The sequence below is a fragment of the Micropterus dolomieu genome, linkage group LG10 (assembly GCF_021292245.1).
Source record: "Micropterus dolomieu isolate WLL.071019.BEF.003 ecotype Adirondacks linkage group LG10, ASM2129224v1, whole genome shotgun sequence".
Classification (NCBI taxonomy): Eukaryota; Metazoa; Chordata; class Actinopteri; order Centrarchiformes; family Centrarchidae; genus Micropterus; species Micropterus dolomieu.
Genome location: NC_060159.1, coordinates 14129673 through 14155420, shown reverse-complemented (window position 1 = coordinate 14155420; position 25748 = coordinate 14129673). Strand labels below are relative to the sequence as shown.

The 25748-nt window shown below is 40.4% G+C and overlaps 2 protein-coding genes across 4 annotated transcripts; both read left to right on the top strand.

Annotated features, from left to right (window-relative positions):
- Positions 1–6365: 6365 nt before the first annotated feature.
- On the top strand, positions 6366–18141 carry LOC123978023 (jun dimerization protein 2-like). The gene is made up of 5 exons (XM_046061123.1): positions 6366–6523; positions 7708–7760; positions 15963–16180; positions 16766–16870; positions 17034–18141. Exons 3-5 carry the CDS (start codon positions 15986–15988, stop codon positions 17223–17225), a joined length of 492 nt encoding a protein of 163 aa, XP_045917079.1. The 5' UTR covers positions 6366–6523; positions 7708–7760; positions 15963–15985; the 3' UTR covers positions 17226–18141.
- An 818-nt stretch (positions 18142–18959) lies between these two features.
- LOC123977820 (leucine-rich repeat-containing protein 74A-like) lies at positions 18960–24107 on the top strand. 3 transcript variants are annotated; one of them, XM_046060810.1, is made up of 14 exons: positions 18960–18989; positions 20075–20240; positions 20315–20502; positions 20815–20922; positions 21107–21200; positions 21323–21372; positions 21654–21735; positions 22122–22207; positions 22301–22495; positions 22633–22728; positions 22862–22990; positions 23184–23288; positions 23439–23524; positions 24003–24107. In XM_046060810.1, the coding sequence occupies exons 1-14, from the start codon at positions 18975–18977 to the stop codon at positions 24022–24024; spliced, it is 1422 nt and encodes a 473-aa protein (XP_045916766.1). In that variant the 5' UTR covers positions 18960–18974; the 3' UTR covers positions 24025–24107. The 3 variants fall into 3 exon arrangements, with proteins under 3 accessions (XP_045916766.1, XP_045916767.1, XP_045916768.1); XM_046060811.1 differs by lacking the exon at positions 18960–18989 and adding an exon at positions 19010–19224; XM_046060812.1 differs by lacking the exon at positions 18960–18989 and adding an exon at positions 19352–19501.
- The last annotated feature ends 1641 nt before the right edge of the window (positions 24108–25748 follow it).

Sequence of the window (25748 nt, the reverse complement as noted above, 5' to 3'; positions counted from 1 at the left end):
TTTAAAGTAAAAATAGTTCAGTATTAACAGTAGGCTATTAACAAATGTAGACACACTTCGGGGTTATTGAAACTGAAACAATGTGTAGCCTAGCATATGTAAAATTTCAGTAAGTAACTAGCAACAGTTGTCAGATAAATGTAGTAGAATAAAAATACATTTTTGCTCTCTAAACTGTGGTGAAATACTGTAGAAGTAAAAGGTTGCATAAAATGGAAATAGATAACATGAGTAGCTCATACTTTAGTGCAGTAGGCCTACTTGGGTGTATTACGCTGAAGTCAGACTGAATTTGTGTATGTGGCAGTGGTGGAAGAAGTATTCAGATATTTTAGTAGAAAGATGGAAAACTATATCATGCATTCAACATTTTAGTTAAAGTACATAAGTCTTAAGAGCAAAATACACTTTAAGTATCCAAAGGAAAAGCACTGAATTGGCAGCAAAATGGTCCCTGTCAAATACTATAAATAGAAAGTACTCAAAACTGTACTTAAAGGCCACACACACCGATGGTACACCCCACACAGGTGTTCTCAATTATTTTGGTTGATAAAAGATCTGTTTAGGATTGATTCAGACTCACTCACCCTCCTGTTACATTGGTTGCACCTGTGAGGACGGTCTAATTTTCATCTTTATCTTTACTATTTATTCATGAAGTTTGGTGACCTTACATAATTCCCATCATAACGCCGCCATAACTCATGCTGAGCAGCGGTTTAATCATCCAGAATGTCAGAAAACACCTGTGTGGGTGTGCAGGGCCTTTAAGTAAAGTACATTTTTGACTTCTCATAGTAGCAAAAACACAGGTGCTACTAATAAATGTCTCTGTTCTTTTCAAGTGTCTAAGCCATGACAGCGTGACAGTGAGCCAGCATACACAATACCAGGACTCTGAATCTGAAGCAGTTAATTGGAATTCAGCCAACATTAATTTTTATTATTTAAACCTTCTCCTATTATTAGTTACATTTCAGATGTGATAAGTGGAGCTTGTTTTAAATTAGATGTCAACTGCTTTTGGTAGCCTATAAGGCCTTACAAATAATAGTAATTAATTATAATTAAATGAACTGCCTTTTGAACTGATTTCTCAAGATTGTTAGTTGTTTTTGCTTAATCCAAGCCTACTCTCACAGGTTGGTGCATATTTGTGTACTGGCAATATGTGTATATGTAACCTATATTGTTTATGCATGTGTATGCATGTTTTTACAGTATGAGCTTTTTTTTCTCTGTATAGCACCTTGAATTTGTGAGCACTGACTTGACCTGACTTATTAATAAAGAACAAAGTTTGAAGGGCGGCTTCCCTATTTACTGTAATAGGCTGTGTCTCAAACTGCCTGGTTACAGATCTTTCCATTATTTGTTGTGTGCTCACTGTTTCCACCTCTGTTATCTCATTCACCTCCTGACCACTCTGTTTCCTGCTTGCTGTGATATTCCCAAGGAAGTGCTATATTTACTGGGATAAATCAATGTCACACGGGTTTGGGAAGACTGGGTCACCTGACATGAGTAACGCTATGAGAGACGTTGTAACAGTGCCAGAGGTGGTGCTGCAATGCACATGAACTCAAACAGCATTGTGTGGTTCCAACTGGAGATCTTCAGTGATACAATAAGAAGAAAAAGGTTTGATTGATTTGATTTATTTTGAAATGAGCATTAACATTAGGATATAAGTGTATAAAACTGCAAAGATGTAATTTCTTTGTACAAAAGAATGTGCTTTTCATAGACTTTGATACGGTGGATGAACAACAGATGGTGAATCCACGTCTTGCAGCACTAATAACAATGGTAGCTTTAACTCAAATGGAAACAGGAGCAGTGGGTGAGGAGGCGCAGAGTGATAGCTGATGTGAGATGGAGATGAAGATGGGGGGGGGGCGTTAAAGTTAGCGCAGCACGCAATTGGGGCACTATTAATCCATTAAGAAGGGCATGTGTCTTATGTGTATGTGAGTGCTGCATACACAGGAGTGTGCTGTCATGTGTCATGTATATGACTGGAAAGGAAAATGTTTTATATTTAAAATATATATGAATGTTTTATATTTAAAATATATACTGTGTTGGTATGTGTGCGCACACCTTCATGCCAGCTTGTGCACTAAGTAGATCAGTGCATCACTGAACTAATTATGCCAAAATATGTGAAAAAGATTTTTTCCATTCATCCATCCAACCATTGCTGTCAGAAAATGGAAAATATCATTGTAGTAATGCACCATTTCCAAATTTAATTCCCATGATGGCAAAACATAGGACATCTGTTGCACAGTTTTCTAATAATAACCTGACTGAAAAGGGTCTTTACACATTGCTAGAGGTGTTTTGATGTGATTACAACTGTCTGAGATTATTTTGAAAAAAGGAAGGAAGGAAATGAAATGGAGCGTTGATAAAAATAAAACTTGTCTATTACGTCTGCGGTGTGGAGGATGATGATTCAGGATTATGTCTGGAGGTGTCTGGTTTGCTGGGTATTTCCCCAAAGATGTGGTGTTGTTGGATAATACTATGACAAAACAATTAAACTTAAACCTGCAGATTTTAATCAGTTTCATCCTTTGTAGAAAATGAGAATATGACTTGTTTACATCTTGTTTCACCAGGGACGTGCGAAGGAGACGCTAGTGTTTTTGCATCAAACATTATTACAAATACGTGTGTAAATGTCTGTCTACAAATGAATGAACAAAGAGACAGAAAAACACAATGCCTGGTTCTGCAGAAATGTTCCATTGTTTTTTCCTTGACTACTGACGCCCACACAGCAAGAACTCTGCTTGAGTTTGGCATAGCTGCAAAACCACAAACTGCACTTCCTCTCCATTCATCATTTGGCCAGCTGTTGAAAAGTGCACCCAAGATTATGTTTTGAAACACAAAGATCTCAATGTGAATGTTAAATTCCGAACTTTCAAACAGGGAACAGGAACGACAAGCACCTTGTCTTTGTCACATGCTGAATCAGACCCTAGTTTTCCACAACAGCAGTCTTTTAAGTAATTTTTGTGTTACACGTTCACAACTTGTGTCTTCAAAGACAATCTTTAAAAAACAACATTTTGTTGAACAAATTAACATGATCTGCATACTTGGTCTGTATTTTCAGAGTGCCGTTATAAAGTCTTATTGTTCTTGGCAGGGACAGTTCCCTCTTAAAGGCTTAAAGTATCAAACAGGCCTGCACCATGTGTGTTCATGTAGTGAGTGACATCTATGGCTGCCTTCCTGCAGTCATGGAGGAATTCAGCTGAAATTCAATACCTGCAAAGGGAAAACTGCTGAATTGTCTTAAATAAAGATGTCCAGGATCCTCCTGTTTTATGAAATCTTTCTGCTTGTTGATTCACTTCTGCTTTATTAACCCCAAATGCCTCCCCCAAAATTTGTCATCTATGTTAAGAGCGACTGTGACGCACAGCTCCCCCTGCCGCCGCCCCAACCCCCACCCCCCACCCCCCACCCCCACCCCCACCGACCTCCCCTCAGATGCGAGACATAAATCACAGCAGAACCAAATTAGAATCTAAAAAAAGGAACAGAGTCGGGTATTTTGGTGAGCCTCTAATAACTCAGCTGCTTGTTTTAGGTGGAACGGTTGAGATGGCATCGTGTTAAACCCAAATGAGCCTCAGATAATGGTAACAATAAAAACCTGAGATATAATAAAAAGTGCACAGGACAATAGAGTGTTCTTGATTACAATGATACTAAGACACACTATTTTATAGCAGTTTTCATGATAACACCCCCATAATCGTTGTTTTTTGGATGTTATATCCCAGCTCAGATGTGACTTTGGTATTGATATTTGTTAAGTAATCCACAGGTGGAGATGATTAAGATTTGGCATCATTTATATGCATATATATAAAAACCAAACATTGCATTCTAGTCATTTATAATAAAATAAACAAAAATTTAAAAGAGTGAGAGAGAGAGAGAGAGAGAGAGAGAGAGAGAGAGAGAGAGAGAGAGAGAGGGAGAAAAGGGATTTAGCATCATATTGCCAACAGCTTTTTTCATCCATTTAAGACTATAACCTCATGTATCCATAATGTGCTTTTAACTGTCACATTTCAGTTTTATCCAGTGGGATGCAGTTGCAACTGCCCACACTAGAGGGAAGCAGCATTCACTTTAGATTTATCTGGAACTGTCTGGAACCTCCATCAGAAATTACTTTTGTTTGATTTTGTGTGTTTTAGTTATTATGCGTTTTGAATCAAGTCACATCTTTACTAAGGAGAGCCTAAAGGAAATAAAATTGTATTTCACAGCAGCTAAAACTATACATGTGTGAATATCCTGCAAGATTTACTGTATTAATCATTAACTTCCTCTACCACCTGAAATAATAGGATTTTAGCTCTCTGTTAACTGGTGTGAGGAAAGAAATAAGTCTTATAAACATGTGTAGCAGCCACACTGGGAATAAACCTGTGCAAACACCTGAATGCAACTTTGAGGGCCTAATGACACAGGAAGGGCAAAGGAAGAAAACAAATAAATTCAATGAAAATCAAAATGGCACTCCGCCTTACCAGTTAAAAGGTAAATAACAGAGGGATTAAACACTTGGCTACTCTCTTTATTGGAAAATAAGACCATAACATGTTGACAAAAACACCTATAAACCCTAATTGTTTAATATGGAAATAAACAGTAGGTGTTAAATGTGTTTATATGTGTCACTTGTGGGCTGCAAGTTTTATTTCAGTACATAAAATAGTCATTTGATGGCAGGAACCGCTGTGGGCCATTGACAAATTTAATTCCTTTTTAGCCTAAATGGCTAATTTACATCTTCTGAAAGAAATCATGCACTACACCACATCCTTCCCCTTGCTTACACAATCAGAAGAAATCTATTCTGAGGGCTTTAAATGTAATTTAAATATAATAAAGACAACAAATAATACTGTATGCTGTGGGGTAAAGTGTCCCACTGTAAATCCTCCACACCAAGAGATCACAAGATAAAATCTGGGGGCTCACAAGATGATTGAAGGGAATGTGAGAAAGAAAATGATTGCACAAAATTGTGTTTATTTTCTCGGACTTATCTCTCATTTTCGTACCTTGACCTTTCAGACCTCTAAAATCAATTCAAATGAAACAATCTGAAAAGGTTAAATCACTCTTTGGGTCAAACAACTCACATCTCCAGGCCATAACTTGTGAGCAGGTGGTCACAAGTAGACACTGGTTTAAGGGGTCACAATCCCAAGGTTGGGAACAGTGCCACACAGAGTGCCCTCTAAATGTACTCAGATGTCTTGCACCTCTTTCAGACTTGGTTTTAACCACCATTACAAAACTGTATTATACGCAGTGGTGGAATGTAACTAAGTACATCTACTCAAGTACTGTACTTCAATACAAATTTGAGGTACTAATTTACTTGAGTATTTCCATTTTTTTCTACTTTAAACTTCTACTCCACTACATCTCAGAGGTAAATATTGTACTCTTTACTCCACTACATTTTCCTGACAGCTTCAATTACTAGTTACTTTTTGTGGTGATTCTGAATTTGTATTTTACTGATAAACTGAAGGATGAAGTGTTCCTTTAAGGGTTGAGAAAATGAACTTTTTAATCTAAATAAACTATTTAAACCGACCTTATATCAGCTGGAAACAGGACTGTTTGTTGACTTGTCAGCTGACTTTTTAGAGAGATGGCATCCTACAAAGGTATGATGACCTCACATAATCATGAGGCATTGCTGTAGATTAAAGACTCGACAGTATATAAAGTAGTTAAAATTAGCAAAACCCTATACCCTACATCTATCTATCCAATATTAACCAAACAACATCATACATAATAGTAAAACACTGACAGGGAACATTTAATGCTGTAGTACTTTAACTTTTGGTACTTTTAAGTACATTTTGCTGACAATACTTACATACTTTTACTCAAGTAAGGTTTTAAATGCAGGACTTTAGTGGAGTATCTTCTCAGTGTGATATTACTACTTTTACTTAAATAAAGGATTCTGAATACTTCTTCCACCACTGATTATAGGTTATAAATAAGTTCCCAATTGGATTTAATATTAATAATAATAATGTTATTGCTGGCAGTCTTCTGTGAAATAATAAAACACCTGCAGCTAAGGCGAGTGTGTGTGTGTTTATAGCCATACCTTTATTTGTTGACTCGTTTATGGCCTGAGGCGTGTGTTCAGCCCATGTCTATCTCTATCTCTATCGGTCCCTCAGCTGAAACTTTCCTCTCCTCCAGCCTGTGTGTTTTTTCTGGTTGCCAGGGGTGGAGCAAACAAACCTCTGTGTCTCCAGCCCTCCTCTTACATTATTTTCATCCATGCTTACGTATTGGGAGGGCAGTTCCGCATTCCGGAGCCCTCACAGACAAGACCAGTACTTAAGCGGGCTGATGCAACGGCTTCAGCTAGTCCCAAAACCTACACCCGACTGCTGACTCCCACACCGTCCCATTAGTACTGCGGATTTTGGACGCACAGCAGGTAAGTCTGCGTGTGAGCCGTCGAGATGTGTTGCTATTGTTGTCTTTGTTGCTGCGCTAGTAGTAGTTAGCTAAATGTTGGTACAGGCTTGACACATTTGCATTTTTTATTTTGCACTTTTCTCACCACGTTGTCTCAACACATTGCTTTTTTTATTTGTTGTTGCACTATTTGTGTCCGTTAACATCAGCTCATGAGGATTTATTTCCACTTAATTGCTGTAAGAAGTCTGAGGTGTTAACAGTTTTAAAGTTTTTCATGCTCCCACGGCACAAGTCAATTTGTTGCTGCCACAACCGTTAAGTAACGTTGTTGTTACAACTGTTGTAGCAACTCTCGCTTTACAGCTCGGTATTTACAGACCCGTCAGCTAAATTACACGCCAGTTTGTGTTGGACTGTTGGTATTTTCATCTCGGGAGTCTTAATTTCAGTGTTGCTAAACAGGAGAAGTGTCGGTTAGCCTTGTGAAAACAGTTATGTAACGCTATACGCACCGCATGCTGTGGGTTTTCAAAGTAACCACTAGCTAACGTTAAGCTAGTCTGGTGCACCAAACTGCACGGAGTCCGCAGGGGTTTTCTAATTTCACGTTTGCAGAAACATGTGAATTCAACTTTGTTAGTGCTGTAACGTTACAGTCATACCATTTGTCTAAACTGTTGTAACATTAGAATCAGCTGGCTCATCCAGTTCATCTACCTCTGGCCAACTCTTTTTTAACTACTTTCACTTTGCTACCGCTAGAAAGTCAAAAACGTTACTCACCATATGCGTCTGATAGATAAGAATACCAGATTTGCAAAATGAGTGTAAGATAGCGGCGTTTCTCAGTTTGTATGGATGGAGAAATAATAATTACGGATGCAACTAATTATAATTTTCATAAATTAATGTATCCATCAATTTGTTGTTGATCAATTGTTGTTGATCAATTAGTTGTTAATAAACTTAAAGTTGCCCGAGAGGTCTTCATATAGTTTGTTTTCAAAGATCAACCTCAATGATATGCAATTTACACTGATGTTAAATAGAAACAATCCTCCCATTTGAGAAACAGGAACAGGAGTATGTTTAGTACTTTTGCTTGATAATTCAAACCCAAATGACAAGTCATCTCAGCTCTCATAACAATACTAATACTTCTGCTATGAATAGTAATATGTGTCTTATCACCTTCTACAGCGTCCAAACACAGTTGCATCATTGACAGAAGACGCCTGACAAGTTTTCTCTGAGTAAGTATGGTGCATTTTTAAAACTGTTACATATTGAATTAATCAGGGACGCTCTCCCGAGTACCCCCCTTATGCTGCAATACAAAAACTTTTCTTGACATTGCTAGTTCACCTTGAAACACAAGTGATGTAAATGAAGTATGAAGTTTATTTGGCAGAATGTGAGTACAGCCAAGAAAGTGCGCTCAGATTGGCTCATATTTGTAATCTTTGGCACATCATACTGCACATGCTCTGTGTGTTTTACTGTACCTTTCCTGCGCTGAATAAGAAAACAACACCGTGTGTGCGCAGGCCTCGCATGTGAGTTTGCATACTACCTCCAGTATTACACTTCTTCCTCATCATCACAACAATTTTTTGTTTTCCCTGTGTTGTTGTGATGAGCCAGTAAATATCGTCCTCGTGTCCACACCAGGGTCTTTGAAAAGATTTACATTCTCCTGTGTAACAGTAACTGTCAGATGTAGCTTTAGCTTTCTGCCCATGTTGGCCTGAAGGTTAAAGGCCAATCATGAAATGGCAAATATGTATATATATATGTGTGGGTGTGTGATTTGTAAGTTCATAGGTTCAGTGTTTTCCTATATAGTGAGCGCTCCAGCTGGTGCAGTGCTTGCTCATACAACTACATGCCACGCAGGGGAAACTATTTATTTATTTATATATGTGTTTCCTTTGTGTCTCTATCTGTGTTTACATGTTTCTAAGTGAACAAGCGTGTGCTGCAGAGGGTTTAAATGGCCCAGCGCCTGCCCGGGCACATCCGTAGGATGGTTTCTGCATAAATGGAACGCTGCAGTGGATTAATGGGGAAGGGCTGGCGAGCCGACAAGTAGTGCAGGGCCGACAGGGCTGAGAGGCTGGACGTGGGCGCACAGGGTTTATTTTAAGTAGAAATGCCTTCCAGTGCGTCTCTGGAGAGCTGGAATTGCCAAGCTGCACTCCAGTACACTGACTAGGCAGCAGACGCATTGCAGGCGAGCGAGCCAACTATGCAACAGCTAGGCTCAATGATACTAATACTAATGCTGGGGGAGCTATTCACTGCTGAGTGTATCACATTATCAGTATCACATTGTAGTCCCCATAAGCCTTTCCACATGGTTTGTCAAAACAGTGTGTCAGGACAGACTAGATGTACTCTGTGGAAGCAAACACCCAAATGTCCAAAGGTGTAACTGAGAAAAGAGTCATTAAAACTAGTGGTGTTGTGTTTTTTCTATTTAGAAAAGAGAACAGTGAAAGCTCTTTAAAAGTTCTTTACATAGTTATGATTTCTAGATTTCCAGAATTTCTTTTAGACTTGAAGCCGGTTTTCTCTGTTTGCACACAAAACAGTCTTGTCACTAAATGTCGACCCAAGCATTGACCTTTAGCTCACAGCCTTGCAGAGCAACAAAAGGGCTGAACACATAGTACCATGCTGGCACTGGGGCTGGTTTAATCAGACCAAGCATCTGCTTGACGTGGGGCAGATGAGGAAATATCAGAGGACAAAATATGAAACAGCATTAAAATGACAACCGCACGTTACACAATAATGGTGATTGCTTCAACAGGCAGCATTAAATCTGATTTTTCTTGACTTGCTTGGCCAATGTCTTATTGATTGTGATTGCACATAACTTGCCTTGGATTTGTGACAGACGCCATACATTTGAAATAGCTTTTGTTTGCATCTTATATTTTGATTCATTTAATCTATGTCTGGGCCAAGCTAAAGCTCAGCGCCACGCAATGTCTAATCCTGACTTACAATGTGGAGAAAAATTGTAACATTACAATAATTTAACCCCGGACCACCCAGATGCAGGATATAGGTGTGTGACTGTTTGAATGGCATGAAGCAGGCCACGCAGGAACCCGGCCAATGATCACATCGTAATGTTTGAATGAAAGCAGCCACAGTCCTCTTGCGTTGTGTGCGTATCTGCAGGTGCTTTGTGTTTCAGTTTGCCTGAAAAAAAACTTTCTTTCTTGGGCTGAAGTCTGCAATAAAATGCAATTGTTAAACTTCCTGCCCTCTTGTGTAATTTCATTGTGAATAAAAGATAACCTCTGTGTGCACTGTACTCCAGCTTGCTCACTGCTAAGAAATCCAAACTGTAATTGTGAGGGGATGTTAAGCTTGCTCATTACTGCTGCAGCTGAGGGTCTCATCATCGTTAACAATTTTGCGAGGTTAAAAGTTCATAATTGTGTTGAATTGCTTTGGGAAGGTTTAATCATCTTCACAGGAGGACTTTTGAAATATTTCAGCAGCAGCTGTTTAGCCCATAAGAACGAGAAATGAAAGCTGAAATGAAAGGAGATCCTGCTTTCTGTTGTGATAATCACATCCACTCCCACGCACTCTCACCCTCGAGTTTAATGGCCAGAGCTGACCGCAGCATGATCAGAACAACAGCCATTATTACGTTGTCTCTTCCCTTCTCAAGCCTTTGTCTCGTCCCTCCAAAGAAAATATAATGAGCGGTTGAAGGAATGTTGATACTGTATATTTGGACTGTCCTGTCCTCGAGGAAAGTCGGTGCCAAATTCCCCGGTTTCCTCAGAGGATTGTGAAAGGCTGTAACTCAACACACAGCCTGACTGAGTGCAGACGGTAATGATGATCGCCGAGACCTTGGCCAGAGATTGTGAGAGCGTGCCTTGGCCCGGGCCTTTGTGCTCATTGTTCATTTTCAGTGCTCTTGTAGCGTTAGGGCAGCTGAGGCTGTTTGCAAGAGTTTTGCAAGATGCTGCTGTGTGGGCCGCGCACTGCCTTATGAGTCCAAAATTAGACTTTAATAAAGTATGCTGACAAAAAGTGGTCAAATTGCATCTTGGAAAGTGCGCATGGCTTTCCCGTAATGCCATGATCCAGTGATTTAAAGTCTAGTTTGTCTGGCAGCACAACAACTCTGGGTCTCGGGCGAAGATAAATCAGCAAGGAAATACTTTTGACTCCTGCTTTCAGTCACCAAAATTACTGCGCTGGTAGAGGTTAGCTGTTAGGGGGCTCCTTTTTAAAAAGCAACAGTGTATGAAGGTAATGAGTAGCCTTTGAAAAGCCCCTGTAAGCCCCCGCCCCTCTCCTTCACCGTCTCTATAGGGGATGAGGATAAGAGGGCCTCCAGTCGTGCTGCTGACTATTGGTAAGGGGCTGAATACCTCAGTGCTGCTAATTGCTCTCAGGAATGACTCAGGAAATGGACACATTTGGTTGAGCTGCAGACAGAATAGAGTATGTGAGCAAAGAAACCAGCAGATTGGTAATGTATATTGGAGACATTGACTGCCTGCACACATATAGGAACCCTCACAGTTTGCATTCTCTTCACACACACCTCCAGTTATCTATGGCTCACATAGCGGTTAGATTAGTTTTGGGCTGAAGCCAGAAGGGTACAGTCCTATATTTCATAACTAATACATGATATTTCCGCTCCCCGCCCTTGGCTTCAGCCCGTCTCCTCTCAGTCAGCCCTGAGAGGCAGCGGTGCTGGACTGTGTAGGTGTCTTTGTTTGAGGCTAGTGTGGGCCTAAAAGCGGTGGCACTGGCTTTTCTGCTCGACTGCGAAAGCACAGTGACGCCGTTGCATCATCAAACGCTGACCACTAATCCTCGGCTGAAGGCTGCTGCTGACAGAAAAAAAAAAGAGAGAGAGAAAAATACCCCTCCTTTTTAAAAATCTAAAAATCTCGGTATAATTACACACTGCGAGACATGCATCAGCAAACTTTCCCACTGTTGTACAGATGAGGGTTTCATGTCTCGAGGCTTGCTGGGGTGTTGAAGATGCGAGGGGGATTTTAAGACACTTGTGTGGCAGATTCAACATAAAACAAAACTTTCTATTCAACTTAAAAGTCCCATTTAACTCAATAGTGAGGACCGTCAAGAGTCTGTTATGTGTTTGAGTTTACAACTACTATAAATTGTCTGGAAAGGCATGTAACTCACTTTTATGTCTCATAATTGATCAGCGTCCTGCTGCAGACATTATTTCACCCTTGTTTCGGATGCCGCTGGCAAAACTACCTTGGTGGGTTTTTGATTTATGTGATGTCATGCAGACAGATATGAGGTTTATGTACTGAATGTGTATTTCTGCATGTGTGTGGCAAGGTCTGGCCTCCGCTGCAGGCTTCAACAAGCCATAGCGAGGAATGGGGGGGCTTTCCTTGCAATATGTCTGAGTAAGCAGGGTTGCATTACATTGTACTGTCTACCAGCCAGTCTAATAGACACAAATTATGATTATTCCTGAATTGACTTATTTTTTTAGTGTCAGTTTGAATTGAAAAATGGTGTTTGTCCAGGACGGAGTCTAATCTGGGTCTGTAAGCCAGTCCTGAGTGTCTGGCCAACTTGGGTATTGGACACCATTTTGGCTCTGAGAGCAATTTGCTCAGTCATTCCTGATGGGCGCTTCAGTTCCTCTGGCTGTCCTCTCAGACCAGGGGTTAGTTTGGATTGCATCTTTTGAATTCCAGCACTGTTATTGGTCGGTAATGCGCAGCGTGAGAGAAACATACAGAGGGTTTTCTCATGTTTGCCCGATTTCTGGATGGATTTAGTCAAACATACAGATGGGCAGAGGCAGGGAGACACTTTAGATCTGATGTGAAACTTGGACCATAGTCTCAGAATTTATCAAACTGGTTTTGTAAGCTTACAGAGGTTACTGCTCTATCAAAGACTTAATAGTCAGTCACTGCTGTCCAACAATTTATACTATCGTCTGGCTATTTTTAAAGCGCGCTCTCTCTCTCATTCACCCTGGATTAGCTGGCATTTGGTTTGCCTTGTTCTTAGACAGCCTCTCTGCAGAGAGACCCTCCATTCCTCCACCTCTCCCGGGAGTTTGAGAGAACGGGAATTTTGTCTGAGAGGGATTTTTTTTTAACCAGGGCTGTCTTGTTCTTTTCCTCTCCAGCAAAAACAACAGGCTGCTGCCAAGTGCAGTGTAAATGGGAGTATACATACAGAGGGAGAGAGGGAGGGAGGAAGAAGGAGGCAGAGAGGGGGATTTAAATAATAAAATGCCTCATTGGACGCTGGCTCCACACTAACTTGTCATTGGAGCGCATAAATCATGCAGACTGAAGGTGGTAAGGGACAGGTCAAAAGTAGTGTGGAGATTAATGGGAGACTGAGAGTCGATGTACTGTAATACCTAAAGTTTTAGGTCATTAAAATGGGGATTTTAGATGCTACGTGCAGTATTCTCCACCAAAAAAGATAGCAAAAACATGTGAGGTTGTGGTTTAACTACAGCGTTAGACTTCATTTCTTTGAAGCACTGTACTTGCTACTCGTCACTTTAATTATTAAACTTCGTAATAATGTGGATGAAATGATAGAAGAAATACATTTGAGGTGTGACGTGACAGATCAGTCTAAAACATTTAGCAGAAAAAGAACACTAAAGCGCCTCAAAGTTGATTTCCTCTTGCTAAAAAGTGAGCTGATTTGGTTTCCACCATGCTCCAAAGCGAACCCCAGTCCAACTGTAAAAACACAGTGAGACCAGCCCATAAGCAGGGTGGAGTACATTAGAATAGAGTTACATAACCTTGTTTTTTTCATTACCTCCTCTATGACTTTTTTAATAGAGCTTGCCTTTCAGCCCTGGAAAAAAAAAAGACAAGTAGCAAAGAAAGAAAAACTTGGTTTAACTTACAATACAGTCGGCCTGTCAGCTAGTCACCCACCAGCAAAGGCAGCTGTTTCCGCAGCTCTTCACAATACACGTCTTTGTTGGTTCCAAATGAGAGGGGCTTTGTTCGGTTTGTACCTGACCTGCGGAGGGTTCAGCTTCAGCCGAATACTCGGAAGGCAAATGGGAATAATGTAGAAGCCACACTGATATCGTCTGTCTTTTTATAAACTCCCCATAGCTTTGGGTTCAGACTGTAATCCTGGCTGACATTTTGTCAGTGCGCCAAGTTTATTGAAGTACCAGTAGTTTAGTTGTATCAGTCAGCCAGGGGTTTTGTCAGAAACAAATTGGATCCACCCAGTGAGTTTGTTTGGTTTAACAACAGCAGAAAATGTGAAATGGCAGCTGAATGTTAGCCTCTTTTACCCATCTATTACCTGCTGGACATTTTTATTTTATTCATTTTTAGTCTATTTTTCTACAGCAATACTGAACAATTTCCAGTCAGACTTTTCTTAAATTCACTGGTCTCACTCTGCCTCTGCAGAGAGATTACAGAGATGGGCAGGGTACCGTCGGCTCATGTTACACTGTTCCCATCTGTAACATTTGTTTTTTATTTGGCCATCAGAAGTTTTCCAACTCTTGGTCTTGCAGTAATTAGAGAGACATCTTAATTCTCCAGCCACTTCCTTTAGGCCTGCGAAAGTTCTCCTTTTTTCTCCTCTCCGTCCCTCATTCCTCCCTGATTACATTAAAAAGCGCTGTGGTCAACCCCTCTTAACTACCCCAAATTGTTGAAAGCCCTCCTCCAGCCAGTTTTAACTGCCGTTTTTGGTTAACGTTCTTTACCGCTGGGGTGTGGGGGGTGCCTCCCCCGATGCATTGGTAAAACGGCCGTCTGTAAAATGCATGTTCCAGACTGTGTATAATCGTGCGACCAAAAGCGAAGCAAGCGTGCGGGGCGGTGAGTTTACATACAAAGTCAATGCAAAGACGCGTAGAGCCGCGATTTCCTGTTGGGTGGGGCGAAGCGACGCGAAGGGGGCGGGGCCGGCGATGCAAAGGAATTCGTGTGACGCTGAGTCGCGATAGCCTATCAGTGTTGAGATTGTCCGTACGTCACCGAGGCTTCAGAGCGTTGTGTGGAGAGGGCCGGGCAGAGCAGGGGATCTGCTGGCCGGCTGAGAGCTGCTAAACTTGGAGAAGAGGAGCAGTGAGCAGCGCTGCTAACATTGGATAAATAAACACCCATAATCGGTCGGATTCTGCTCAGACAAATACGCCGTTTACTCGCGGGAGGAGCTGGGAGTTAACTACTTTTATTAAATTAGCTTTTTAACTGAAAACATGTCTGTAACTTTATTCCAGCTATCATTGTACTGTGACCCATAGCCCTGATCGATCCAAACTCCATTCAGAAAACAAACATTTTAAAAGTTGTTGTCCTGCTGTCTTGCTGACAGACCTGACAAAGCACGAATTCATATGTTTAACAAATCTGCATCATGTTGTAGTTATTTCGGCATCAGTTTAATCCGTTTATTGCTATTTAATCACAGCAAAATGTTTACTTTGGGTTCAGACAGTTGTAGTAACGGCGAGTTGTGTTCATTCACGTTATTGCGTTAAAATAGCCTTCTCACTTGCAGCGAATGTACTCACACGAGGAAAGCGTTGCGACGCGAAAATTCGCGGTTGGTCTGAAAGCACCATAAGACGTTGGCAGGTGAAAGTTTTAACAACTAAGCAATTTTTGCAACTTTGAGCACAAAATTAAGCTATTTGTCAAAAAAATTTGGCGAACTATGTGGGTAATCAACATTGTAAGGAAATGACTCAGAAAAATATGAAATATCAGAAATGTCAAAATACACTGGAGGGGGGCTTGATAGAAGGCGGCGGTGGAATGCATGAGTGTGACCTGCTGTGTTTTGACATGAGTGTTTTTGATATCCTTTGAATCCTCTTTACGAAAACCGCTCTGTAGATTATCAGAAGCACAAATGTTAGAAGATAACCCTTAGTTTATGTGATCATACCGAAGGGTTTCATGACTTCCCTTGGCATGTGAAACTACAGAGATGAGTGTTGAGCTTCTGACAGCGTGAAGTTTGTTTTTTTTTACTGGCTGCTGACTAAGAAGATAACGTTGACAGCTGTCAAAGCTGTCAACGTTTGAACGCATTCTTGGAAACAACAACCCATATTTAGAAAAATGTTTGACAAGGACATAAGACTGTAAATGAAACTTTTTGTGAACAGAAGACTTTAAGATCATAATAAAGACAAACGACACTGTCTGCAATATAATGCAGGAAGGATATAAATGTATGGCTCATGTTACAAACAGAGTGGAACTAGCAAAAGTAATTCTATACAAAAACATAAAATGAGAAGAAAAGAGAATAAAATGTGATTTATTTGTATATTCCAGACTCTACGTGTGTGGACACTTTGCTTTGCACTGTGTATACTAAAAAAGTTGCTTTTTAGGCTTTATTCTCTCGATTTAATTGTACCTTCTCTTCCTCTTTTCTCTCTCCCATAGCGGCGGTGGTGGCCGGGTCGGACATGATGCCGGGACAGATACCTGACCCTTCGCTGGCGGCGGGCTCTCTGCCCAGCCTGGGCCCGCTGGCGGGCATCTCGGCCACCACGCTCACTGATCAACTCAAGCTGGCTGACTTCCGCCAGCTGGGCACCATGCTGTCCCCGCTGCATTTCCTGGGGAGGCTGGGGAAGAGGCCGCTGGCCATCAAGACAGAGGTGGGGATGAAGAGAAAATAGTGCAGAAGGAGGGTGTGTGAAAGATATACATCTAGGGTAGTAGATTCAGGATGTTTCAAAGGCCAACAACACATGACATCAGTCTCCAGCTAATATTTGTCAGTTAAGAACCAAAAAATTCATTTGAGTATCACACGCAAGCCATTTGGATTAATGTGAATAATCTGAAGTGATGAAAAAAAAATAAGAAAGAGAGTGAGAGGTGATTTTTATATTGAGGTGCCGGGTGTTCAGAAACAGTATTTTTACAATGAATTAAAATGTCCTGATAGCAGACTTGGAACATGTGTCATTTTAAGATAAGACAATGACGTTGTTTCCATCATTTACATTAAAATGATAATTTTACATAAATACAGAATGTGGGCATGATAAACTGATTGATTTTGGAAGTTGTAATTTTTACAACAAGAATTACTGCAGAGGTTGCGCAACAGTTAGGTGATCACTACTGTTTGTTGTAGGTTTATGTAATTTAAAGTATCCGATAAATCAGATATTTTTTATATTGAATACAGTCATAAAATATGTGTCTCTCATGTTAACAGTACACTGTACTTGCAGATGGATGAAGATGAGGAACGGAGGAAACGGAGACGAGAGAAAAACAAGGTGGCAGCAGCGCGATGCCGAAACAAAAAGAAGGAACGGACTGACTTCCTTCAACGGGTGAGTTCATGACACAGCACTGCATACTGATGAGCTGAGGCAGAGCACATTTGAGCCACTCAGCCCAACACGAGCCGTCTAAAACAAGCTTGGGTTAAATGATCAGAATTACTGCACCTGCACAGCTTTGAAGTACTTCTAATAATTCAGAATCTCTGTCCAGGAATCGGAGCGTCTGGAGATGGTGAACTCTGACCTGAAGGCCCAGATCGAGGAGCTCCGCATGGAGAGGCAGCAGCTGATGGTGATGCTCAATCTCCACCGGCCCACCTGCATCGTGAGGACCGACAGCGTCAAAACACCTGAGAGCGAGGCCAACCCCCTGCTGGAGCAGCTGTCTGCCGACGCCAAGTGAAACCAGGAAACCAGGGACATGAAGTCCCTGAAGCCCGAACTAGCACCGCCACTAGTTATGAAAACATAACTGGCAATACATTTCTAAACAAGCACTTGAGCTCCAAGCTGAAGACTTTTGGAGACTGCCCAAAGACCTGAGGTTGTAGGGCTTCCTTAGTACTGCTACATGAGCTGGCTCTCTCCATTGGAAGACTGGAAAAACCCAGTTTCATCTCTGCATTAAGTGTTGTTGTTGACACCCGCTGTGCCTAGTTGTTACTTCAACCATCTCTACATTAAAAGGGACCAATGGAAACAGTAGAGTACGACTGGAAACAACACTGAGGAAACACACTAATATCAATATGGTGCTCTGTTACAAAAGCCCTGAGTAGATTGTGTGGCATTGTTTCAATGAAGAGGCCCACAAAGGCTTAGTGTTCTGCAGTTTTGCTTTTGTATGCTAGCTGAAATATACAGGAGTAGAGTTTTTAGGATACAATACTCAATACAAGTACACCAGACGGAGTAGAACTTATTTGTTTTTGTAATGTTGATTTCTATACCCTGCCTTGACGATGGCAGTTACCGGTTGATCCGATTTGTGGTGACGCTGGCGTCATGAAAAGCACATATACACAAAATGTTTACACCCTTGTTTTTTCTTGGACTTGTTGTCTGTCCATTATTGTACTTGTTTTATACTGCTTTGTATACATAAACATATATGAAATGCTTGTTAATCACTTGATGTGATTTGTCTATTCAATCTTTCCAGTCTGTCTGTCATGTTGCGCTGTCAAACAGCTGTGAAAACAAGCGGAAATCTTTTCAGCTGAGCAGTATTTCATTCAATGTCTGTTCTGAACCTGTATCTGCTATGTATGACTCTGGTACCCTGAATAGATTAAATTTTATTTTCTAACTACAAGAAAGAGCATGTCTTGTTATTTAGTTTGACCCAATCAGACATGCGATTTCTCAGGTTTTCTCCAGTGAAATGTATCGTTCCTTGTTTTTGTTCCTCCGAGTTATGACGTTAGAACAAGTGACAATAAGTTGTGCAATCATGCCTTGCTTGCAGCTCCCTTTGTTCAGGGCTCAGCAGGAGAAATGTCTCCACCGCAGAAAGCTGCTGACAGCGTTTTAACAGACATGACCGCGTACCATTCCAGCTCTTGTTGCCCTTTACTGGCTGCTAAATTTTAGAATTTATCTTAAGATTTTATTGCTTTCTTTAAAGCTGCCCTATGGTTATAATAATTCAATTGAGTTTTTATTTCACTGCCTTTTGATTTTTAACGAAGATTAAGTTAAAGAAAATTTTGTAGCCTTGTTTTCAGTTTTTGTTATATAATAATTATTATGTTTGCAATGTAATTACAAGACTAGTTAAACTGTTGCTGAAGGAGGCACAACAGCAGCTCACTTTCACTACACTGACACCACAGATATATAAAAGCAAGTCTTGTAATTAATATATTCAGTTAATATTATAACAACATGGTCAATACATTGATTTTGGGTGTTTCCTCCCTGAACTTGTTTTCATAAGATATGTAAAGGTAAATGAATAAGCCCCCTGTGGTTAGGATTAGCAAAAACATTGAGTTGTTACGAGACCTATGCCATAATGCTTTTCATGTGACACCTACAGGTTGTGGACTAAACACTTCACATGCAACAACAATTGCCCATCTTCTTCGTTGTACAGTAGATCAGTATTGACTCAGCCTGCGGTCAACAGCTCCATCTAGTGGAATGTTTTATGAACGGCACGACGGTAACGATTAAAAATACTACTGATAGATATGTCGTCAGCTACTTTTGAAGACAAACGTAATGGACCATTTCCCATTATATTTCCTTTTATTTTCTTCTCATATTATTTTTATCCACCGGGTTGTTCTTGGAGTATTTGACCTCCCTAGCAACGGCCATTGGTTTCCAGTTAAACGGTCATCTTTCTTTCTTTTTTTTAACACGTTACACTTCCCAAAGTGACCAAACTTTCTCAGGTAGGCTACCGTTTTCTCTACTCTGCGGACATTTTATATGCCTGTTTAACAGAAACGTGAGTGTTTGTTTAAAATACGGATTCAAATTAACTTATTTTGGCCCAGAATAACGGTAAATGGTTCCTCTTTGACGTTGGTCTGCTCGGGCATAAATTAAATCAGCGTTATAACGTTATATAGCCTATTAAATAATAATTATTGCCAGATAGAAACAGAATTTTCATGCCTTCGCTGCCACATAACAACTGGGGCTTCAACAAAGTCATAGTAACTACAAGTAAGCATTTAACAAGGTATAAGTCGAGCAAACCGCTAACTTTGAAGAAACGCTGTTAGTAGCCCGTTACCACAGTGGAGAAATCAAGTCAAATTTTTACTTAAGTAAAAGTACAAACGTTTCCTTAAAATGTACTTAAAGTACCAAAAGTAAAAGTGCTCATGCAGAACGGACAATTTCAGTGTAACGTTATAGCCTATTGTTTTATTATCGATGCATTACTTAATTTGTTCAGCACTTTAATGTTGAAGCTGGTAAAGGTGGGGCTAATTTTAACTACATTATTATAGGCTCCTCTATCTACCAGGTAGCTTGTGAATTTATCCCAGGGATCAATCAAGTTTCACCTTAATATGTATTATTACATCATAATGTATTTGTTGATTATATTTTGTTTTGTTATCTGAATCTTCAAAGTAACAACATTTTGCAAATAAATATAGCATAAAAAGTAATAAGTACAATATTTGCCTCTGTAGGGGGGTTAGGTGGAAGTAGTAGAAAATGAAAGTATAAGTACCTTCAAATTGTACAGTACTTCAGAAAATGTATTTAGTTAGTGGTGTTGTGCAGACACAGGTGAGGCTCTCAGGATTTTGTGGTGTGATGGATCAGCTCAGTGAGGATCTGTCAGTCCTGCCCACGGGAAACCAGGATCAGATAGAGGACAAGGAGAAGCCAACCCAGGGCCAAGAGGGCGATAGTGGTGATGAGTGGGACACTGATCTGGAAACAGACGGTAGGTTGCAGTGGTCACACAGTAGAATAATGATGGATACACACACACACCTCTTATGTCCCACTTCCTTTCAGAAGCCACAAATCAGAGACAGAGTCAGAGACAGAGTTTTTCCCGTGCAGAGCTGTACCTGCAGGCCTGTCGGCGGACAGGGACCATTCCCGTTTCCTCCTTCCTCCACCACTTGGGTGAAGTCAGTCTCAACCTGAATCACTATGGAGTGGGACCTCAGGGGGCCAAAGCTCTGGCCATAGTTTTGCAAGTATGTTTTTTTCCCCCCTTCAACTAGATATTCAGATATTAGATATTCACTTTAATGAAACAAATAGTACAACGATCATTTAAATTCAATGGCACTATTAATTTACGGTATATAGCTTTCACAAAGTGTTTTGCTTCTGTACATCCTTTTAAAGATACTGTTTTCATGATGACATATGAGGTCTTGATTCTGTAAGTGTTTCTCTTTTCCTACATTTTCAGTGCAGAGAAAAAGATGTAGAGAAATGGGATCTGACAGGTTTCTCATTTTTGGTCATTCATTTAATTTTTCACCCTCCTTTTTGTGCTTTAGAGTGACAATCTCATCACCAACCTTGAGCTGGAGGACAACACGCTTTGGGCAGAGGGGACACGCTATCTGAAGGAGATGCTTCAAACAAACATCTGCATTGAGAGTCTAGTAACTATTTTAAAACTAACACGTTGAATACATCAGTTCAGAAAAATGTGCCTGGCATTAACAAGTGGGACAACATGGTACTCATCTGCCTTGAACTGCTAGAGGAACGATATTGTATTAAAATAACTCTATTTAGAATGAATGAACGCTTGAATCTCCAAATGACTGAATGTCTTTACTTCAGAATCTTTCCAACAACCAGCTGCACCTTGAAGGAGCGGACATCATATCTAAGATGCTGTTAGACAATTACTACATCAAATCCATCAAACTCTCAGGTGACAAACATTTACCTCTGAAGCTATTACCTATAAACATTGCCACTGTAATACACAATTAAGAGGACAAGTGGATATTATTTTGGATTAGTAATTAAATTAATTTCCCCTTCTTCTCTTAGGAAATGAGTTTGATGATTCTGCTGCAAAATGCTTTGCTGACGTTTTAAAGGTTAGTACAAAGGATTGACTATTGAATCAGTGAGGCAAAAGAGCATTTGAGCTCCTACACGTTTTTCATTACCATATCCTAACTAATAAATAAATTTGCCTCCGAAGAAGCATCTCGAATGAGAGGTGAAACATCTTTGAGTATCTTCAACCAAGTCCAGTTGCCTATAATTTTATCCTTCCTTGGATAACTATGACCTGGATGATTGAGAACCTTCATAGATAATCAAGAAACTGTTAAATTTGCATTAAGCATCAGTCCAACGTTTTCTTTCTTCTCAGGGTGACTATGTGGTCAAAGAGCTGGACCTCAGTCACAACAAGTTCTGTGATACAGGAGGAGAACATCTGGGTCATATGTTAGGTACAGTAGTTCATTTCTGACTGACTTAGGCGAATGTCACTACTTATGCAAAATCCTTTGACTAAATAAACAGTTAATCAAAAATATATACCAGATTTTTTTAAACGTAACGACACAGGATTAGAAATATATGTTTAATTTCACTGTGTCTTTAAATTTATTTATTTATTTTTGGTAAGGACAATTTGCACCAAATAGGTAAACAAGTCAAAATGAACACCAATGATATACAGTATACTGTATATAAAGTATATAGGCTATATACACTCATTTCTTCGCAAAGATGTATTTTAATCTCAGTTTGACTTTAAAAGACTCAATATATAATTTGGGTTCAAGTTCCAAATGTATTATGACTTTTTCAATTTGTTTCCTCTTTCTAAAAGCCAGAAATGTAGGTATTGAAGTCCTAAATCTGAGCTGGAATCACCTTCGTATGCGAGGTGCAATTGCTTTGAGTGCTGGACTGAAGGTGACAAACACGCTCAAGCTCAAGCCTTTAGTGTATATTTGACGGCCTGTCTCCTATCACAGCTGTTTGTCCCTCTCATTTTCCTTTCTTCAGGTGAACTCAACTCTGAAGCAGCTCCAGCTGTCGAGGAACGGTTTTGGCCACATCGAGGCAGAGTCGCTGGGTCAAGCTCTGAAACAAAACAGCACGCTGCAGCTGTTGGACCTCAGCAGTAACTGTATGGACGATCAGGCCGTGACACTGCTCTGCCAGGGCCTGGCCACCAACGACACCCTCAGGGTCCTCAAGGTGAGCGGACAAAAGGGTTGTGAGTTAGTGGTATTTTTTGTTGTGTTTGATCAACGTCACGGTGAGTTGAAACGTTTTGCACTCTGTAGATCAGTTTATGTTAAATATAAGGTTTGGTGTGTGTACATTTTGTTCAGCTCTCCCATAACCCCCTGACAAATATCGGAGCTCTGACGCTGCTCAAGACAGTTAAAAACAACATGAAATCAGCAGTGGAGGAGATCGATATTTCTGTAAGTGCAGCAAAAACAATTTCCACCTCGGCATCTGAACTATGTATAAATATGAATCTGTATGTGAATATGTGATGAGTATTACTAGGACTACTTCTATGCTCTGAACTAGCCTGTAAATGTGTGAGTGCAGACAGTGTTTGTGTGTGAGGCCTTTGTGGAGCTGCTGGAACAAGCCTGTCAGACGCATCCCGCTCTGGATGTTCAATACAGCATCATGAGCTCCGTCACCAGGAACATATCTGCCCTCCAGATCTTTCAGGTCAGTATTCAGGATAGCAAAGGGAGAGAAATCCAGCAACAGATAGACTAGGATATCAACTAATATTTAATGTCCATGCACACAACCTTTTATTGTCCTAAGTAGTAAGTAAGTACACTAAAGAGATAATTTTTTTGTATGTGTCTTTCTACTCGATTTCCAAATTTAAAACGTGATCTGGATTCTTGCATAGAAATTCCTTGGAGAGAGAAATGAGAGCATCATGGACTTCTTCCTGGCTTTGGATTTAAAGGGAACGATGAGGGTCTCCACCTCTGCTTTCAGGAAGGCTGTAAAGGTCAGGCCGACAATTTCTCACACTGCACTAAAAATGCCATACATGCATAGGCATACATGTCATTCATGAGTACAATAAATCTGAAAGTGACTTTGACATTTGACAATGACATTGAAAACCATTATAAAAATGATGTTCTCATGCATGCAGGAAGCTAACGTACCTTTGGATCAGCGACAGCTTGAGTGGTTGATCAGGAAGTTTGACCACAAGTGCACATCCACCATAATCTACAGGTTAGTCTGTGAACTGGTGTATGTAGGATGATTATAATTATGACAAAGTACTTATTAGAAGTAACTTTTTTTGTAAAAAAAAAAAAAAGAGGTTATGGTGGTCCAAAATGATTTGTTGTAAAGGCCCAGGTCACCCACATTAATAAGAATGCTTTCCCACTTCCCCTAGAGGTGTCCAACCATGCAGATGGTTTCGGATTTATTTGCTTTATTTACATAATTTCTATTAATTCTTAGACTTGGAAAATAGTTCAACAACACAACTCACGGTCTTCAGTGCTTAGTTGTCACGGAAATGTTAAAAAAATGTTTTATTTGGATGAAGTCACGCTTCAAGTGTAGTTTGAGTGAAGTGATCCTTTACTCTTAAGATTCTGTGAACACACTTGTGCTTTATCACTTGATTTGACCCAAATCAGCTATAAATTGTTTCAGAAAATGTCCAGCTTTGTCTTTGAACTGTCTCTCTCTGTTGCAGCCAGTTTTCAGAGCTGTCATAGGTACCGAGATGTACAGCGCCACTAATATAAACATAGGGATACCAGAAGGCACATCTTCAAATAAAAGCTAATGGAGTCTGTAATTTGATTGTGTTCTTTATATGCTGGTAATGTGACTTTGCAAATTGTGTTTAACATTCTTGCAAAATGCAAGGAGGGAATGGCATCACAAACCCAATGGTACTGCTCACCACTGACACGCCTACCCTAATAGCAGCTTCCTGTGACACCCCACCCCCCCCACACTGTAGTTCTTCACTCAACCCAATTCTGTCCAGTGTTGAATACTTGAACCTCTGACACCAACCAGCTGCACCCACCTCAGCGCTGCGAGTTGTTTCCGTGGTTGGGCCACAGGGTCCTCTGCCTCATTCTCTCTGTCCAAAAATAATCTTCTGGTATGACAACAGAACAAGAGGAGGAAGAAAAAGAGAGCTGGCATCCATATCAAAGGGCCGAGAGGAGAGAAAGAATAGGGCCAGATGCAGGCTAGTTGTTTCGCCACATTGGTAAGCGTTGAATGAAAAGGGCCTGTAAAGGAAACGGCACAGTTATGAATATGCATATACAGCATTACTTATGCAGGCCCTGCATGGTAGGATTATCAAGGGTGTGCTGATGAATTGTCTCAAGGTGTGATATCAAACACTGCAATCTGTTTCTGTCAGGTGGCTCCAGTGGTAACCACAAGGGAGACAATGACCTGATGCACCAACTCATTCAGTGAGTCGTGTAAACGGCTTGACAAAGTAATATCGTGGGTCAGCGGGACAACTCTATTAAACTAACATCCCATTTCAGCTAAATGCATTTATTTTCACCTCGGGGGAGCTTCATATCACACCAGTGCAAATGTAAAGACACTCACTAAAGGAAACTAATCAGGTGTTGCTGCTGTGGGAAAACATACAGGTTCTGACCACGCCTGAACTTGTGTTCGTGCTCACTGTGTAACATTTACACAAACTCTTCCACCTCTCATCTTCTTCATCATCGTCTTTCCCTTTGTCTCGAAGGGATAGCAACTGGCTGCCAGAGAGGTCCCAAGCTATTTTGCACCCTGTCTCGGGCGGTTCAGGCCCACAAGATTCATTTAGTGAACAGTCACCATTACTGATCTATGCTTCCACAGTTTTCCTTACAGAGGTTTTGCAAATGTTTACAGTAATTAATAATAGAACATGAGCTGTGTTGCTCTGGGAGAAATGTGCTAAACAAACGTTTAAATTTAACTATGTCAAATCAGAATAGGGTTTATTGACAAGTGGATTTTCACATAGAAGGAATTTGCTTTGGTATTTTGGTGAGGTGAGAGTTTTTTTGTTTTAAACAAATACTAAAAAAGTCAAATATGAAATTGAAAACTTGACAATAAGACTATCAAAACACATTATAAAAAGTATTTACAATGTACTATGCCAGTGTTGCAGCAACTCCCAACAGTTATTTTAATACTGTAGATTATTCAGAAATGATACTTTGCCCATTCGTATAAACTTACCTTAGTTGGATGAGCTCCTTGTGGCGAGCAGAGAATGGATTTCAGTTACACTGCGTGATTATCATATACAGAATCCCTCTCATAACCACCAGCACTGTAAAGCATGCGAGTCATAGCTGGGAAAGTTGTAATTTAATGGTGGAGTGTCTTCATTTAACTGGAACTGATGGAAGACATTTCATGCTTTTCTGTCAATATGTACTTAGACAACTGAATCCAGATG